The following is a 17,673-nucleotide window of genomic DNA, read 5'->3' on the forward strand; positions in this document are numbered from 1 at the left end:
TAACACTTTGAAGAGCAAAGCAAAGTCATTTTAGAATGACTGTTATTCAAAATTCTAAGCCAGTGTTCTAGAACTCCACTGCTTTCACTTACCAGCAGCGATTGTGACATCAGCATTAGAATGTTCGGTTAAGAACCTTCCAATTTGTGATTTTACATGTTAAAGGGTTAAATATAGTCACATTACAATAAAGTGTGAATCTTCTCCCAAGGATTCTTTCTACATTCCTCACCCTGCACTGTTTTTTTCAGCACGGTTGACTGGTTGCTTTTGCGAGGCTTTATGACAGGGTGCACTGAGAAGCGTATTGTGACAACTTGTGACAAGGAAGATGCATTCCCTGCATTTAATGAGGGGCTAATTATCGGAAATGACATTCAAGACAGAAAGGAATGATTGCCCGCTCTCTGTGCTCCGAATCCTTTAATTATACCAAGGAAACGAGCAACACATTTTGGCAAAGTGTGCCTTCGTCCAGGTTTTTGACAAGTTCTTTGTTAAAAGAAATATTTCATTTGTTCTAACAAACTGGATTAAAAACATTATGTCAGCGCACACTGCACACAATTACCCATTGGGGAGGTCTATAACTAACGTGCTCTACCCTGCACCTACACTGCTCTCTGTTCTGGTTATCGTACATCCTCTTCTCTTTTGGCATTTGGTTCTGTCTCCTGTCGTGGCATTGCGGCCGAGGACAACAGGGACACGTCGGTAAAATGTAAGTTCAGGACGAAAAGGGTGCACTCACTCTCGATGGGGATTCCGTTCATGAACCAGGTGACGGCCGGTTTGGGGTTGCCGCTCGCACGGCAGATGAGCACCCCGTTTTCTTTGGGGGCCAGGATGAGGTTCCTGGGGGCGCTGATCCAATAAGGCGCGGCTGTGTGGAGCACAAACGTTGGGTTACGGCAGGGGTGCGAAACCAGGGCCGATCCGTTTTCGGGATTTTGTGCCGACTTCTGGTCTTAATTCGTTCATGAAGACCATATCTTACCTGATGTGTGTGTGAGTAACGGCTACAGCTGCAGACAGCTGATTTTATGAATGATCCAAATGATTTTACTGTGCTCAAGTACAGGCTTGAACCGGGGTAATTCACAGAGCTGTCAGCAAATTAAAAACAAGGCAATTGTTGGACCAATAACCAGTACGCAGACCGGCCCTCGAGGACTGGAGCACCCCTGGGTTTTTCCTTGTTTTAGCTGAAATTGTTTAGATATTGTCTATGCTCTTCTGTGTCTTGCTGTGTGTAATGCACAATCTGTGTTATCGGTTATATTTCAAGCCATATTAAGCCAGGACTCCCTCGTAAAAGAGATGTAAATCTCAATGGGACTATTTCCTGGGAAAGTAAAGGTGAAATAAAAATAAATAAAAATAAATAAGAATAAAAAAGCCTGAAAACGAGATATTGTCGCTGGCTCAGATTTGGCGTCCTGCAGTGCGGCTGAAGGTCACTGAAGCGTGTTGCGTGTTGGGAGCACAGCGTGTTGCGTGCTGGGAGCGGGAGCGTGTTGTGTGTTGGGAGCACAGCGTGTTGCGTGTTGCGTGCTGGGAGCGGGAGCGTGTTGCGTGTTGGGAGCACAGCGTGTTGCGTGCTGGGAGCGGGAGCGTGTTGCGTGTTGCGTGCTGGGAGCGGGAGCGGGAGCGTGTTGCGTGTTGGGAGCACAGCGTGTTGCGTGTTGGGAGCGGGCATGTTGCGTGTTGCGTGTTGCGTATTGGGAGCACAGCGTGTTGCGTGTTGGGAGCGGGCGTGTTGCGTGTTGCATGTTGGGAGCACAGCGTGTTGCGTGTTGGGAGCGGGAGCGTGTTGTGTGTTACGTGTTGCGTGCTGGGAGCGGGAGCGTGTTGCGTGCTGGGAGCGGGAGCGTGTTGCGTGTTGGGAGCACAGCGTGTGGCGTGTTACGTGTTGCGTGCTGGGAGCGGGAGCATGTTGCATGTTGGGAGCACAGCGTGTTGCGTGTTGCGTGCTGGGAGCGGGAGCGTGTTGCGTGTTGGGAGCACAGCGTGTGGCGTGTTACGTGTTGCGTGCTGGGAGCGGGAGCGGCACCTTTGACGGTGACGGTGATGATGTGGCGGACGCTCCCCAGGCGGTTGCGGGCGGTGCAGCGGTAGCCCCCGGAGTCGGCCTCGGTCACGCCCGTGATGCGCAGGACCTTCCGGAAGCTGTGGAAGGAGGCGCGGCCGCTGGGGAGGTCCCCGCTCTCCTTGTGCCAGGAGATCTCCGGGGTCGGCCTGGGGGGGGGAGGTCACCGAGTCGCGCGGTCAGCGGCGCGGCTGTTACAGGCTTCCACACCACAGTCGGAAATTTACAAAATCATAACGCAAAACTATTTGCTTAGCACTGCCAAATTATCTGAAAGATAAGTGTGTCGTATGATACAGGGCAGGGCAGTGAGGAGTGTGTGGTACAGGACAGTGAGGAGTGTGTGGTACAGGGCAGTGAGGAGTGTGTGGTACAGGATAGCGGGGGTGTGTGGTACAGGACAGGGCAATGAGGAGTGTGTGGTACAGGGCAGGACAGTGAGGAGTGTGTGGTACAGGATAGTGAGGGTGTGTCGTACGGGACGGGGCAGTGAGGAGTGTGTGGTACAGGATAGTGGGGGTGTGTCGTACGGGACGGGGCAGTGAGGAGTGTGTGGTACAGGACAGTGAGGGTGTGTCGTACGGGATGGGGCAGTGGGAGTGTTATGCTCCAGACTCACAGGCCCTCTGGGATACACTCCAGGTCCAGGACCTCCCCCCTCAGGACAGTCTTGGTGCTGCTGGACCCGTTCGGCACCAGGAAGGAGGGCATCCTCTCCTCCGCGGGGGCCTCTGTGGACGGACCGATGCGAGAGGGTATGAGAACACCTCCTACCGAATCCACCGCTCCGGGAGGGCCCCCCTCCCAAACACACCCCTGCCAACGTCCCAGGACCCAATTTATATCCAAAAGGCCAGTTTTATATAGTTCACATTTCGTGAAGATTTCCATAACGGAAGCATGAATAGCAACACAACTTAAAGATGACAGGGAGAATTCTCACTAAGAGACGTCCAGAGTGAAGACCAGAAAAATCATATTATAAAAATATATATATTTTTTTTTTTTTTACATACATTCTGACAACACTATTTGAACTTATGTTACACATTTGGTAACATCTTTCAAGCTACTGTGCGAAGACATTGTAGGAATCTAATATTTCAGGTTCTGTAGACTGCTCTGGTTTCTGGGAAAACAACAATTTCCTCCTTTAGGAAGCATTCCTCCCCCCTCAGTATCCTGGGAGATTGAGGCGTTTGTCCTTTTAATTCCGGCTGGAGGCTCCAGCAAGTTACGTCTGTTGAACACTTCCGTTCACTGTACGACATGACCACTCTGACTGGTTTTCGAGGATATTTCATCGGTTCCAATAAATCAGACAAGCTCAGTAAAATATGAGCAGAAAAGCATTTGAATCTAAAATAATTATGTTTTTCCCCCCAGGTCTGGTTAAACCCTTGTATTCCTCTGATAGCTGGATAGCAGACACATCATTAAAAAAATATTTGTATTGATTTTTACATGCTTATTCCACAGCAAACTAGAAGGTTAGGTTTTGCGGTGGTTTGAGGTGACATTTTAATTCACCGTACCCTTACAGATTCACTGTAAAACATGACAAAAAAAATACCCGGGCTGCACTTTCACCATATACAGTACCTTACCCATTGGGTGCCATTTTAACAACAGCAGGGCCTTCAAAGAAGATGCAAGCCCAGTAATAGTGGCATGTAGAAAAGATGAAAAAGGAAAGCGTGTTTGAAGGTGTAGCGAGTGTAGAGTGTTTTCCTAGCCTTCTGCGTTCACTTTCCAGTTCCTTCCAGCTGAAGAGTCAGCGGAAGAATCCGGAAGAGACACAATACTAGGACTGAGAGACCGGCCAGAGCACCTCATAGCACCAGGGGCTTCTAAAATGGCGGCTGGGTCAAGTTGCTATCGCTATGCTATCGCGATTGCTATGTTTATCAGATGTTTATCAGATTATTTCAAGCTTAGATATTATTCAATCAGGAATGATAATGATCTTTTGGGCAAGATTTGTTCTGAATTTACATATTGCGGGCTATAGCGCAGCATAGTGTTGCACAGAACCTTTTTAGACCAGAGAAAGTTCTGAATAAAGTCATACGTTTATGACGTATTATACGGTTATAAAGTATTTTGAGAGTTAATGTCCTTGTTTCATTAAGTACAGAGTAAGGGAAGAGAAGCAATAAGACAAGGGCGGGTAAATCGAGATTAACAGAGAGAATGTACGGAGAAAGGAAAAGTAGTGAAGTTTGAAATATTATTTGTTCTGCTGGTCAAAGACTAGGCAAGAATTGGGGGTTAATGGAGAGAGAGAGAGATCGACTTCTAGGTTTGTTAAATCGGGAGAGGGAGGGACGTCCACGAGGGAGGGGGGTCAGCACTCACCACTAATAAAATCTGTCTCATTCACTAAAGCGGCCAATGAGTCAGTGATCTCATCCACTGTAACAACAGAAAACCATAAACATGCAAGACTGCACACTCCACACACAAACAGTCATGAAAAGCGGCAAGGCAAACAAGAACGCGACAAAAACATAACTGAACTGCGCAAACTATAAAATATATAATCACAGACGAGCTTTGCGGCACGAATGACCAAAATATGGTCACTACAGGAAACGGCGGTTTAGACCTTAACTGCCTGAGACATTTGCTGTTGAAAAAAATGCTATCGGGTAACAAGAAATCTCAGAGCTTGCAAAAGCCAGACCTGCTCACAACACAAAGACAGCAGACAGAAGCTCTTTAAAGAGTCACTTCGGACCAAAAATGAAATTTAGCTGCGTTTCCGCTTTAAGAAGCCCAAAGCAGAACCAGGTCCACTCTGGGGCAGCCGTGGCCTGACTCAGGGGTCAGCACTCTGGGTACACGGAAACACAGCTTCGTTTCAAGTTTGGGTGCAGTGGCCCTTTAAGAAGCGCGGACAGGAAGCAGAACCGGCTCTTAGGCGACCGTGGCCGGACTCACTGGTCAGCACTTTGACGGTCATGGGCTGCTTCTGCTGGATGGTCTGGGTGTAGGGGAAGCGGGCGTAGCAGGTGTAGTCGTTGCGCGAGTCCTCTTTCAGCACGTTGGAGAAGTACAGGTCTCCGTCCAGAGCCTGGGACACCCGCGGGTTCTGCGGAAGCTTCTGGAACCCTGAGGTTACGGAACAGAGAGTCATCACAAATATACGTGTGACATATTCTGTACATGACTTATGTGTACGATGAGAGTGTGAGAGAGAGAGAGAGAGAGAGTGTGAGTGTGAGTGTGAGTGTGTGAGTGTGTGAGAGTGTGTGAGAGTGTGTGAGAGTGTGTGAGAGTGTGTGTGAGTGTGAGAGTAGGAGAGTGTGAGTGAGAGTGAGTGAGAGAGTGAGAGAGTGTATAGAGAGAGAATGAGAGAGTGAGAGAGAGAGAGAGAGAGTTAGATAGTGTAGAGAGAGAGTGAGAGAGAGAGAGAGTAAGATAGTGTAGAGAGAGAGTGAGAGATTGAGAGAGAGCGTAAGATAGTGGAGAGAGAGTAAGATAGTGTAGAGAGAGAGTGAGAGAGAGAGAAAGATAGTGTAGAGAGAGAGTGAGAGAGAGAGAGTAAGATAGTGTCGAGAGAGAGTGAGAGAGAGAGAGAGAAAGATAGTGTCGAGAGAGTGAGAGAGTGAGAGAGAGCAGAAACTCACAGCCGTCCATCCAGATGATGAAGGGCGGGGGGAGGCCGGGTGGGGGGCGGCAGGGCAGAACCAGGGAAGCGCCCTCCTGCACCACCATGGGCTGGTACCTCTCCTTCGCCCACAAGGGGGCCCCTGCGAGCAGCAAAACAAACCCAGCTCTCAAAATGGAGCATGTGTGTGTGTATGAGACGTGCCATCCTGCCTGTGTCTTAAAGTGGCCGTATTACAATTATTTAAATTATGCTATTGCACACACCTTTACGTGTCAGGTGCACTGAGTGTGTGTGTGTTGAAGTCGGCAGCCTTCTTACAAAATGCACAGCAATTGTTTACACCTTCTAAGTGTGAGGTGTATTGCGCATGTGTGTTAAAATAGCCTGTATGTACAGCTATTGCATATACCTGATACTGCATGTCATGTTTCTCATGCTGACACTGTGCTGATGAAACCCTGGGTATAGTCAACATCATTTCTGACGGTTTAAAGCGGTTTGTTAATGTCTGTCACTCTTGTTGACGGCAAGACCATTAGCTAAAGAGTTGTTGATCGTAATTGATGAGACATTATTTTAGCGCCGATCAACTGTACTCAAGTGCAGTCATCCCGGCACACCCTTCATATCTGTTGTCGTGACAACACGCGGAGCAGAAAGCAGTCAGTAATAAACAGAGGTGCAGCCCAACCGATGAGGCGCGGTTAGCGGTTTGCAGGTTAGCGGTTAGCATCGCGCACATCGTCGGAGAACACGGGCAGACTGTGGAAAGGAAGTCAGGCTGTGGAAAGGAAGTGGTTCTGATTTTTGCACTTTATTGAACATCGCTCTGGATAAGAGCGTCTGCAAAATTTCTACAACGTAACATAATGTGATGTAATGTAATGAGGCCTACAATACAGGAAGGAGTCAGACTACACTGGAACTGAAGCGGATCTACGGCTACCTACGAGGGACAAATCAAGGAAAGCCGGCAAACAGGAGAAACGGTGGAAATGGTTGGGAGCGTACAGAAAACATTTTCCAAACGTTTACCTTCCAGGTAAAGAGACCTGATGATGGAAAAGTAGTCTTATTTGAAAAGAAGAAGAGAGAGAGACGGAGAACAACAGTTAAAGCAGAGATGTATTACAGATGAGCCAGAACAGCAATCTCCATTCCTGGTCCTGGAGAGCAGCAGGGTCTGCTGGTTTTGGTCTTTACTGCCAGACCTGGGTCAAATACCTAATGTTTTAAATTCAAATTCTTCTCAGTGATCAATTGCTCTTTCCTAGTGTAACTGAGCCAACCATGAGGACCAGAGGGCAGGGTTTGGGCTTTTTTTTTTTAGAGGATGTCATCTGTTCCAAAACACCAGACAAGCACAGTAAAGAGTAGTAAAGTATCTGAATCCAAAACAATGACTTCTCACCCAGGTCCGGTTACAGCCACTTAGCTGCTCAATGAAATCAACAATTCACCTCGCCTGGTTTACTGGGTCTGAACTAGTCACCGATATGATGGTGTAAACAAAAACCAGCGCACCCTGCAGCTCTCCTGGACCAGGAATGAAGATCACTGAACTCGCTGAAGGCCATGGTTAAACAGAGAGGCGAAGACTGCCAACTTATGGAAAAATGCGTCCAAAACAGTGAGCACAGGAGAGGTGTTCAGTGCGAGCATGTGTGCTCAAGTAGAATATGTACAGCTATTGCATATACCTCATACTGTATGTAACGTTTCTTCTGCTGATACTGTGCCCAGGTAACCCTGGGCATAGTCACACATAATTTCTGAAGGTTTAAAATGGACTGCTAATGTCTGTCACTATTGTTGACGGCAGGAACATCAGGGGGGTCAAACTCCAGTCCTACAGGGCCGTAGTGTCTGCTGGTATTTGTGGTTTCCTTTCAATCAGCAGCCAATCAAGGCCTTGAAAACAAGGTGTGTGGACTCTTTAGCCAATGATCTACTTTGAAATTCATCTCTCATGCTGAAACACACCAAAAACCAGCAGACACTGCGGTTTGACACGCCTTGACAGGTGTTAGAATTGAGGCATCGGGCTGTTTTCCAGACTGCATACTTAGCAAACTACTCGTGCTGCATTTCAATGAAAATCACTTTGAAATGTATCTCTCGTGCTGAAACACACCAAAAACCAGCAGACACTGCGGCCCTCCAGGACTGGAGTTAAACCAGCAGACACTGCGGCCCTCCAGGACTGGAGTTAAACCAGCAGACACTGCGGCCCTCCAGGACTGGAGTTAAACCTGCAGACACTGCGGCCCTCCAGGACTGGAGTTAAACCAGCAGACACTGCGGCCCCTCCAGGACCGGAGTTAAACCAGCAGACACTGCGGCCCTCCAGGACTGGAGTTAAACCAGCAGACACTGCGGCCCTCCAGGACTGGAGTTAAACCTGCAGACACTGCAGCCCTCTAGGACTGGAGTTAAACCCGCAGACACTGCGGCCCTCCAGGACCGGAGTTAAACCTGCAGACACTGCGGCCCTCCAGCATCTGAGCTAAAGAGTTGTGGACGGTCATTGATGGAGCATGGTTTTAGTGCCGGGGCGGCCAGCGGGGGGCGCTCTTACTGGACTGGCGGATGACGATGTTGTTGGACAGGGCGGTGCCGTGCTCGTTGCGGGCGGTGCACTGGTACACGCCCTCGTAGGCCTCGGCCTTCTCGCCGCTGATGTCGATGACCAGCGTGCCCGAGCTGGGCTTCATGATGACCTTGGAGTCGCGGTCGATGTCGAAGTGCGTCCCGTTCCGCGTCCACGAGAAGCTGCGGGCGCAGAGGCCGCGTCATTGGTCGGATCGTGAGAAACGTCTAAAACTGACCAATTGGGTCAGTGGTGACATCACTGCTTACCATTAACGCCATGACGGACATCATCTCCGACCAATATGATCACTGCAACCCTCAAATATTTACCAATAAGGCAACTACAAATATTAATACTCACCAGTAAGGAACACACCCGTACTGACCAATAGGGTTCTTAGAAACATCTCAAACTGACCAGTCGGGTCAGTGGTGACATCACTGCTGACCAATGATGCAATTCCTAACATCATCACCAACCAATATGATCACTGCAAAGCGTAAATGTTTACTGATCAATAAGGAGACAACTAGGGGCGGCCTGTAGCGTAGTGGTTAAGGTAAATGACTGGGACACGCACGGTCGGTGGTTCTAATCCCGGTGTGGCCACAATAAGATCCACACAGCCGTTGGGCCCTTGAGCGAGGCCCTTAACCCTGCATTGCTCCAGGGGAGGACTGTCTCCTGCTTAGTCTAATCAACTGTACGTCGCTCTGGATAGGAGCGTCCGCCAAATGCCAATAATGTAATGTAACTAACGTCAACACTGACTAATAATATCATCACACACACATAACAAATGAATTAAAAAATGCTGTGACGCGCCAAGTGACGTACACCATTATGCGTAATGACAGCTATTTCTACGTAGGCATTTATGAATATCCACGCACTGCTTACAAAAGGTGCTATGTAGGTCTCATGAAGCATAATTCATAGAAAGTGCTACCGACTACTGTCTGCGAATCTGAATTAAAGACACTGCGGTCACTTGTAATATAGTATTTATGAAGTAGTACCACTTCATAAAAGCGTTATGCGTGTGTAATAAGGGCTTTATTACAGAAAAGACACGGATATAAACGTGTAATAGCAGCAGAAGGGCCAGTACCTAGGATGGGGCTTCCCCTTGGCCTCGCAGTGGATGACGATGCTCTCCCGCGGGTCGATGATGGCATCCTTCTGGGACTGGTGAGTGATGGTGGGGGGCTGAGGCACTGCGTTTCAGAAGGAGCCAAAATTAACCAAATGACCAAACTTTACCACGAGGCATAGCCACACCAAAGCACACAATAATACCACACATAATAATATCAGGCAGGCTGAAATTTGAGGAATAGCCACAGCTCAATGAACCAAACGGGAAAAACCATGCAAAGAAAATGACATCTTGAACATCATCTTTCTTGTTTAAAATTTTACCACTTCACACAAGTACAGGGACACACAGATTTGGCCCTCGAAGCTAGGAGTACTGCTGGTTTGCTTTTCTAGTTGATAGAGTTCATCGACTGATGAATGCCAAAAACTAAAACCAGTTGTACTACAGGCCCCAGAGAGCCACATTTCAGCTTCCTTGCACGACACTCTCCGAAAAGAAGTCTCCATAGAGGACCCATTTTCAGTTCTTTCTGGAACCCTCCGCCAAAAGTGTGGAGTGTGAAAGCTCCCTTGAACCCTTGAGCTAGATTGGGTTCTTTTAAGGAATCACAGGGTTCCTTCCGGAAGCATGTTCTCTGAGAGTGTCATGTACGATAACACAGACAAGCTCAATATGACGAAGAACACATCGTATACGTACAGCACAAGGGAACTCCTGATGAAACACAAAGACGACAAACACACACACAAACAAACACGGCAACCTGGACGCATGCAGACACACCACTCCAATCCACAACCCAGAAATGAAAAAAAGAAAACCAAACACAAGAAACGATCAGAAGCACAGCAAAAAAAAATTAACAAAAACCACACAACGTTTTTCGTGGCGGGGGGAACCCCGGGGCCAAACTTACATCCTTCCAGAACTTTGGCTGTTATCCCCCCAACCCGAGTTTGGGCACAAGCAGGACAGAGCAAAGAGAGTCAGACGTTAGTCGCTGGAAAAGAACCAGAGTCCGGGCTTGTGCCCGGCACTTAAAACACAATGAGCGTGTTTAAAACGGTCCCGCTTTCTCACGGGCTGATGGATGAACTGCCCAGGCTCCGGCAGGTTGGAGCTAGGAGTCAGGAGCGGGAGATACATCACGCTCATTCAGCGGACGCGGTCACCCATCAGGATTTACAATGAGAGGGAGCACAAGAGCATCCACTCCGCTGAACAGAGTCAGGCCTGGCTCACGCTATCCCCTGGACCGCTGAGGGTGTATATACCACCGCTAAAGCACTACACTCACGCCAATGGCAAGGACTTAATATGTCAAATGGAAACAGTCGCCTACAGTGTTTAACTAGTGAATGCTGCGTGTCTTCAAATGCCGTTTCCCTGGCCTCAAACTCCCATCGTTCCTGGCACGGCCTTTGTCTGGGACGTCTGTGTGATGTTGGCCAAACGCCTGATGGGAATTGTAGTGCGATGCCAAATCGGAAGGCAGAGTTTTTTCGAAAACACGAGCTCGATTCATTTTCATATACTTGGTACATACAGTATTACCGCTACAATAAACATCATTAACGGGTTTTTTTAATAATAAGAATAATAATAATAATAATTTTTTTGAGTTTCTCCTTTATTCAGCTAACAAGATGGCCAAAAGCGAGTCGTCAGCGGTGAATCGGGGCCAGTTGGACGAGGCTCTAGTTTACAGTTAACGGCTTTCATGAGACAAAACCTTGTGGAGCGGACTGATCCACTGCGCTGGACTCCGGGGGGGGAGGGGGGGGGGGGGGGGGGGGCGCAGACCATTGGAGTCAGTGGAGCGGACTGATCCACTGCGCTGGACTCCGGGGGGGGGGGGGGGGCACAGACCACTGGAGTCAGTGGAGTAGACTGATCCACTGCGCTGGACTCCGGGGGGGGGTGGGGCGCAGACCATTGGAGTCAGTGGAGCGGACTGATCCACTGCACCGGGCGGGCGGGCGGCCATAACTCAGCGCGGGAGCCGACCCGAGATTACTCCCAAGCACTGCCAGTCAGCCCTGGTCCGGCTTGAACCCCGACTCAACTGCCTTTCCGCATATTAAACTGTGAACTAGCCGCCCTCTTGTCAACTGAGAAAGTTTGGTCTCCCTTTTTACTTTAGTTTAATAAAGAATCACGAATGGCGAATCGGGATTTGCTGTTGTACTCGGCTGTCTCGCTAACCCCCCTTGCCCTAGTCCTCCCCCCGCCCCAGGAGCCGCCCCACGGGAGCAGACCAAACTCCGCTTTGGCCGGTCCTCGGTGTGCGACTGAGACTGAGGTCTGCACCGAGGTCTGTTACTTCAGCCCGTGCCGCCGCGTCTCTGCATCACCCCTGATAATAACTGCACTTTAGGACGCCGTTATTAAATGGTAAATGGTTGGCATTTATCCAAAGCGCTGTACAATTGATGCTTCTCATTCACCCGTTCATACACGCACTCACACACCGACGGCGACTGGCTGCCATGCAAGGCCCCGACCAGCTCGTCAGGAGCATTTTGGGGTTAGGTGTCCTGCTCAGGGACACTTCGACACAGCCCGGGCGGGGGATCGAACCGGCAACCCTCCGACTGCCAGACGACTGCTCTTACTGCCTGAGCCATGTCGCCCCTTTTTCTATTACAGGTGAGACTTGCTTGGCAGGGATCATCAACTCTGGCCCTCAAATCCAAAACCAGCCCTAGTGCTACCGATTGGGCAGACTTGTCCTCACACCAGACTCCCAGGTAAAGGGAGGGTGGAATGCCCGCAGTTCCCGGCCCTCGAGGACCGCGATGTCGCCGATCCCCGCCCCTCGGGAAACCGGAGGCAGAAGAGGGATCGGACCGGGGTATATTAGCCTTCCGACCGTTCGGGGTGACCTACATTCGGGCCCGCGGAGCCCTGTTGAGTGGGCGATGTTCATTTCCACGTCTGAAACGTCAATAGCGCTGTGCCGTCACGTTCACGTCCGGCTGGCTGACGGACCCGTCCCGGGAGATTCTGATCGACCGGTCGATACGGAGCGCTCGCCGTTAGCCTCGAAATGTCAGCCGCGACGCCGTCACGTGAGAAAAATCTTTTATTAAACGTGATGTGCATATGTGTCGAGAAAAAGACGACCGCGCTCAGTGCAACACCTTCGGAGTAACACGTGCGCCGCGTAACAACCGCGGAGTCCGAAGAAAATCTCCGGACCCCGAGCCGCGTTTCATACTCACGGTCGAGAGGCACTTCTAGAGCTGCGGTCATGTGACCCAGGAAGAGCGCCAGCAGGGCTCCGAGCGGGACGCTCTTCCGAGGCGTCCCCATGGCCGACGTTCCCACGTAGGTCTGTCTCATCCCAGCGCCTCCGATCCCCTGCGCATCCACGTCCGTCAGGCAGCTGGAGAGGGCGAGAGGGAGGTCGGACGCCGTCACGGAAAAACACCCGCGGAAGCAGGACCGGCCACAAGCACGGCTCTGACAGTAATTACACAGCATTACATTACATTACATTACATTACATTACATTACATTATTGGCATTTGGCAGACGCTCTTATCCAGAGCGACGTACAACAAAGTGCGTACCCATAACCAGGGATAAGTTCGCTGAAAGACCCTAGAGGGAAGTACAATTTCAACTGCTACCTGTACAACAAAGAAAAGGACGAGGGCCTATTTTTTTTTTTTTTTTGAACAAAGAAACAAAGAAACAGAGCAAAAGTGACCAAAGTTAACTCTCCAAACACTGCTTACCTAGCCAACTAAAAATACCGATACACAAAGCAAGTCACAGAGACAACAATTAAGGTTCACAGGGAGGTAGGGAGGGATGGGGAGAGGTGCTGCTTGAAGAGGTGTGTCTTCAGCTTGCGCTTGAAGGTGGGGAGAGATTCTACAGTTCTGACCTCAACGGGGAGTTCGTTCCACCACCGCGGAGCCAGAACAGACAGTAGTCGTGAGCGTGAGGTGGAGGTTCGGAGAGGGGGAGGTGCCAAGCGGCCTGTGGAGGCTGGACGAAGAGGTCTGGCAGGGGTGTGGGGTCTGATGATTTTTTGTAGAAAAGCTGGGGAAGACCCCTTAACTGCTTGGAAGGCTAGCACCAAGGACGTACTGTGGGTCCAGGGTCAGCGCCTGGGATAACAAGTGCTGTGCTGTGGAGGGGTCTGCTGTGTGACAGCACGGTAATCTCTGCTCTGGATATGGGGGCCCGCGTGAGTGCGTTTGGCCGTAGCGATTACGTTCACGATGGCAGAACCGTTCAAGCTTTGAGGCCGCCATATTGATTTAATTTCTGAGGGTGACATTCCGAACGGTCACACTGTCTGGTTCCCTGAAATTAAGTGGCACAGAAAAGCGGAGCTTGGATGAGAATGCCCCGCGTTTTATCAATTATATTTGACGGCCTGAGACCAAGCTAACAGATTGCAGTCATTTCCCAAATCGCTAAAATAGGAGAGGGTGACGCACGATTTGTGACCCTCGACGACTGCGTGGAGTGTTTATGACAGCGGCTGGGCCTTGTTCTTTGGGTGTGAGGTCACAATTATGTGCTTAGAATTTTCTTCACTGAACCATCTAATGCTGATGCAACGATCACTACTGGTGACTGAAAGCAATGGAGTTCTAGAACACTGACTTAGAATTTAGATTTCTTTGTAAAAACATTCCAAAAAACCTGCTCTTCCATTGATAGGCCAACCGCTTCAGCGCTATTGGCTGTATCATGGTGATATGATGTTGAGCCATTCGCTGAGCAAAGCACAGATACTGAACACAGAGGGATTTCGAAGGCATTTCATGTGGCGACGGTGTTTAAATGTTTAAATGCTGAAAGCCGGTACTTGCTGAAAGTCGGGAGATAAAAAAAAGCATAAACGCTCAATTTAACTCAATTTAAACCCGACACTGCAAAAACACCCTTGGATAGGCTCGCATAAACTTTCGGAGAGCAACTCGAGTTTTACCACAAATACTGCATTATATTCCTTGTTTTCAGGAATGCAATCAAACCATTCTCAGCCCCCTGGCAGACACATTTACTTAACATTCAGCATCAATTTCTCAAATGGTGCTTATCTTTTCAGCGACATTTATTTTGAACGGCTGGGCTTTCACCGGTCGTTCGTACGCAGACAGACCTTCCCGCACAAAGCGGGGCGGTTCTGCGGAATGCGTGCCTAATCGCGGAGCAGCCTCCCGATTGGGGGAAGAGCGTTCCGGTTGGCTTGAGCGGGGCGACAGGCGCGCACCTCCGCCCTCGGAGGAGGAACTGGGAAGTCTGGGAGAGGGCAGGGAACGCCGACAGGCGGGAGAATGGAGCTGCCGCTCAGACGTCGGGGGGGTGAGAGACGGCTTTGTGCGCGGCCGGTCAGACGGTGTCGTTATCCAGGGGCGGGGCGGGGCGGGGCGGCCAGACAACGCGCGTTCGGAGACGGACCCAGTTTGTAAAGCCGTGGAAAACGGCACGGGACGGGCGGGCGAACTGCGGGCGATGGGGGGAAGACGACCGTACCTTTCCCCCGGTAAACACGGCCGACGCCTCGGTCCAGCAGGCCCGGCTCGTTCACGCCTCGCCGCGCCTCGACGCCAATCGCTTTCGGGTTCTCTTCCGGCGCTCGAAACATTGCGACCTTAGTCGTCTGTGCCTCGACGTTTTTTAGTTTTTTTTGTTGTGTGAACGCTTCCGCGGGATGTCAATTAACCGCCGGCTAAACGAGGGGGCTGCTTCCGCGCTCGTTAGCGCGCAGATGAAGGGTTCATTATTCACGCAGAGAGGGGGAGAGAGAGGCTGAACGGAGCTGAATGTCACTCAGCTCATGATTATACCCCGGTGCCTCAGATGTGAGACAGTACAGCTAAAGATAGATGGGACTTGGACATCGTTCATATGAGAAGCAGTTCAAGAAGTATTCTACTCGAGTCCAAAGACTCGTGCACGGACGCACACACTCTTTCCAACTCTCACTTTCACACACTCAGACACTCAGACCGACGCATGCATACACACTCTCTCACACACACACACACACACACACTCAGACCGTCTCTCTCTCACTCTCTCACTCACACAGAGACAAAGTCTCACTCACTCACTCACTCACTCACTCACTCTCTCACTCTCTCACTCTCTCACTCTCTCACTCTCTCACTCTCTCACTCTCTCACACACACACACACACACACACACACACACACACACACACACACACACACACACACACACACACACACACACACACACACACACACACACACACACACACACAGACAGACAGACAGACACTTCGCCCATGATAGGTTAATGAGAGATGTGTTTTCATCACCCAAAATCGAGTCCTCAGGCTCCCACGTCCCCATTAAGCTATTAAAACCGTCAGAACCGATTCCTTCCTTCACACAGACGTAATCGCTTTAGCAGGCCTGTCCGCAGCTGCTGGTTTTAATGGGAAGCGCCCCCTGGCTGCTGCGGGGGGGGGGGGGGCACGGCGGAAGCGTGTGGAGTGCGGAGAACTCTGGTGTTTATCGGCACTGAGCTCATTTACAGCCGATTGGGGGGGTCTGCACCCGAGAGGCCTCTTAAAAACCCGTCCCCGTGAACAAATCAAACCCGCGCTGCAGCTGGGCGCTGGAGGAGCTGACAGACGGTAACCCCTGAGCGATGTCTGACACTGGAGCCCATTGGTCCACACCTCTCAGGTTTTAACTGCACTGTAAATAGGTTCCCAGGAGTTGAGAACAAATATTATTTTATATTTTTCCTAAAAATTGTTTTTAAGCGTGCACATATCGGGAAAAAAACACACAGAATCTCCCAGTCAAACTCACTTGATGAGCCCGCAGCTGATAAGTCTCATAACAGACCAGCTGTGGGCTCAGTGACCCATTCTCCACCCACACCGCTCGGTGTCTGACAGGGCCCGGGTGTGACAGTAAAGCTCCAGCAGCCGTCTCCCCGGCGACGGAAGGCCTCGGCCTTCGCCCCGCTGTCTCGTTAGCGCTCCGCGCAGGCTAACCCCCGGTCACCGGGCGCAGTGTGGCGGGGGACCCTTCATCCGTACCCTGCCCTTCTGCTGCCTCGGGGCTAGCGCTAGCTAAGCTACGCAGCCTGGCTTATCAGAAGAGCCAGCTCTCAGCGTAGCCCCCCATTCTCCTCATCCGCTTTAGCGCCGTTCCGGTTTCTCCCGATGAGGACGGCGCTAAAGGCCCTGAGAACGAGAGAGGATTTGGGGTCAGCCCGGCGAATTCTGCCGGAAAGGACCGGAAGGTTCCGTCAGCCTCCGCTTCTCCGAGACGTCTCGACCGCAACGGCGCACAAACATGCTCCCCTCTCGGCGCCGATGTCGGATTCAAATGCTTTTCTACGCTTTACGGAGCTTGTCTTGTGGCGTTCGAACCCAAGTACTCTCAAAAAAAACAAAAGGGTAAACCCCTGCTCTGATCCCCTCGATTGGCTCGAAAGTACTGGGATCCAAAAACGACGTATTTGACCCGGGTCCGCTGAGGACTGCGCAGAGCGTGAAATGAGCGGGCCTTTTCGCAGGTGTGCCGTCGGGGAGAAAGAGCCTCTCCCCCTTTCTCCGATTTGAGCGTGAAACGAGGAACGCGGCCTTTCCCTCGTACGGGCGGTACGAAAGCGAAGAGCTCGCGGCGGGGAATACCCGCGGCGACGCTCGGGACCGAAAGCGTGTTTTTCCGGCGAAGGGCGTGTCGGGTAGCCCTCGCTGCTTTGCGTTACAATGGGGATCTGGGCCTAATTCCCTGTTTCCCACACCGTGTAAAGCCGGCCCCTCTCCCGGAGAAACGGGGGGTGCCAAGGAGCCCCCCCCCCCCATTCACCCCGCTCCCTCCCCCGACATTCACACGCTAACAAAACACCCCCCCCGCCCATCCTCCTCGCTAACGTGCTAATCAGCAGGGACTTTAAACAGCGCCTCCTTGTTATTCATGAGAGCAGAGAGGCTCTAAGGAGCCAAACCCCCCCCCCCCCCCCCTTTAATCCCAGGGAGGCCAGCGATTGGAGAAAAGGCCTTTGTGACAGGGGAAAGGGGCGGGGCTTCCGTGCGCTATTGGTTCCTCGCCGATTTTAAGCGGTGTTAATTGGCGTTTTGGAATGTCAATTGCCTGCTTTATATGTTATTCTTAAAACAGACAGCGGACAGCCCACCCTCCGAGTGCATCTGCATCCACCAACTGTAGCTCCAAACCGGACTCAGCGGTGCTCCTGAATTAAATATTGTTATCGGTCCTCGCTCATGTGATAGGCAAGTTCTGTTTTGGTATGAC

The 17,673-nt window shown here is 50.9% G+C and overlaps 1 protein-coding gene across 26 annotated transcripts in view; it reads right to left on the reverse strand.

Moving 5' to 3' along the window:
- The window catches only part of LOC133118777 (neuronal cell adhesion molecule-like), an 84,187-nt gene that overhangs the window by 23,904 nt on the left and 42,610 nt on the right, over positions 1-17,673 (reverse strand). For 12 of the 26 annotated variants that reach the window (XM_061228977.1, XM_061228981.1, XM_061228992.1 and 9 more), the window contains exons 3-12: positions 12,625-12,788; positions 10,317-10,334; positions 9,410-9,515; positions 8,284-8,477; positions 5,722-5,844; positions 5,033-5,203; positions 4,448-4,504; positions 2,709-2,820; positions 2,054-2,238; positions 752-883 (exon numbers count right to left, since the gene is read on the reverse strand). In XM_061228977.1, the coding sequence (XP_061084961.1) occupies positions 752-883; positions 2,054-2,238; positions 2,709-2,820; positions 4,448-4,504; positions 5,033-5,203; positions 5,722-5,844; positions 8,284-8,477; positions 9,410-9,515; positions 10,317-10,334; positions 12,625-12,745 (1,219 nt within the window). In that variant the 5' untranslated portion in view covers positions 12,746-12,788. The remainder of the gene's footprint in view (positions 1-751; positions 884-2,053; positions 2,239-2,708; positions 2,821-4,447; positions 4,505-5,032; positions 5,204-5,721; positions 5,845-8,283; positions 8,478-9,409; positions 9,516-10,316; positions 10,335-12,624; positions 12,789-17,673) is intronic. The other 14 variants (XM_061228979.1, XM_061228983.1, XM_061228986.1 and 11 more) reach the window with 3 other exon arrangements.

Source organism: Conger conger, chromosome 19 (genome assembly GCF_963514075.1).
Source record: "Conger conger chromosome 19, fConCon1.1, whole genome shotgun sequence".
Taxonomy (NCBI): Eukaryota; Metazoa; Chordata; class Actinopteri; order Anguilliformes; family Congridae; genus Conger; species Conger conger.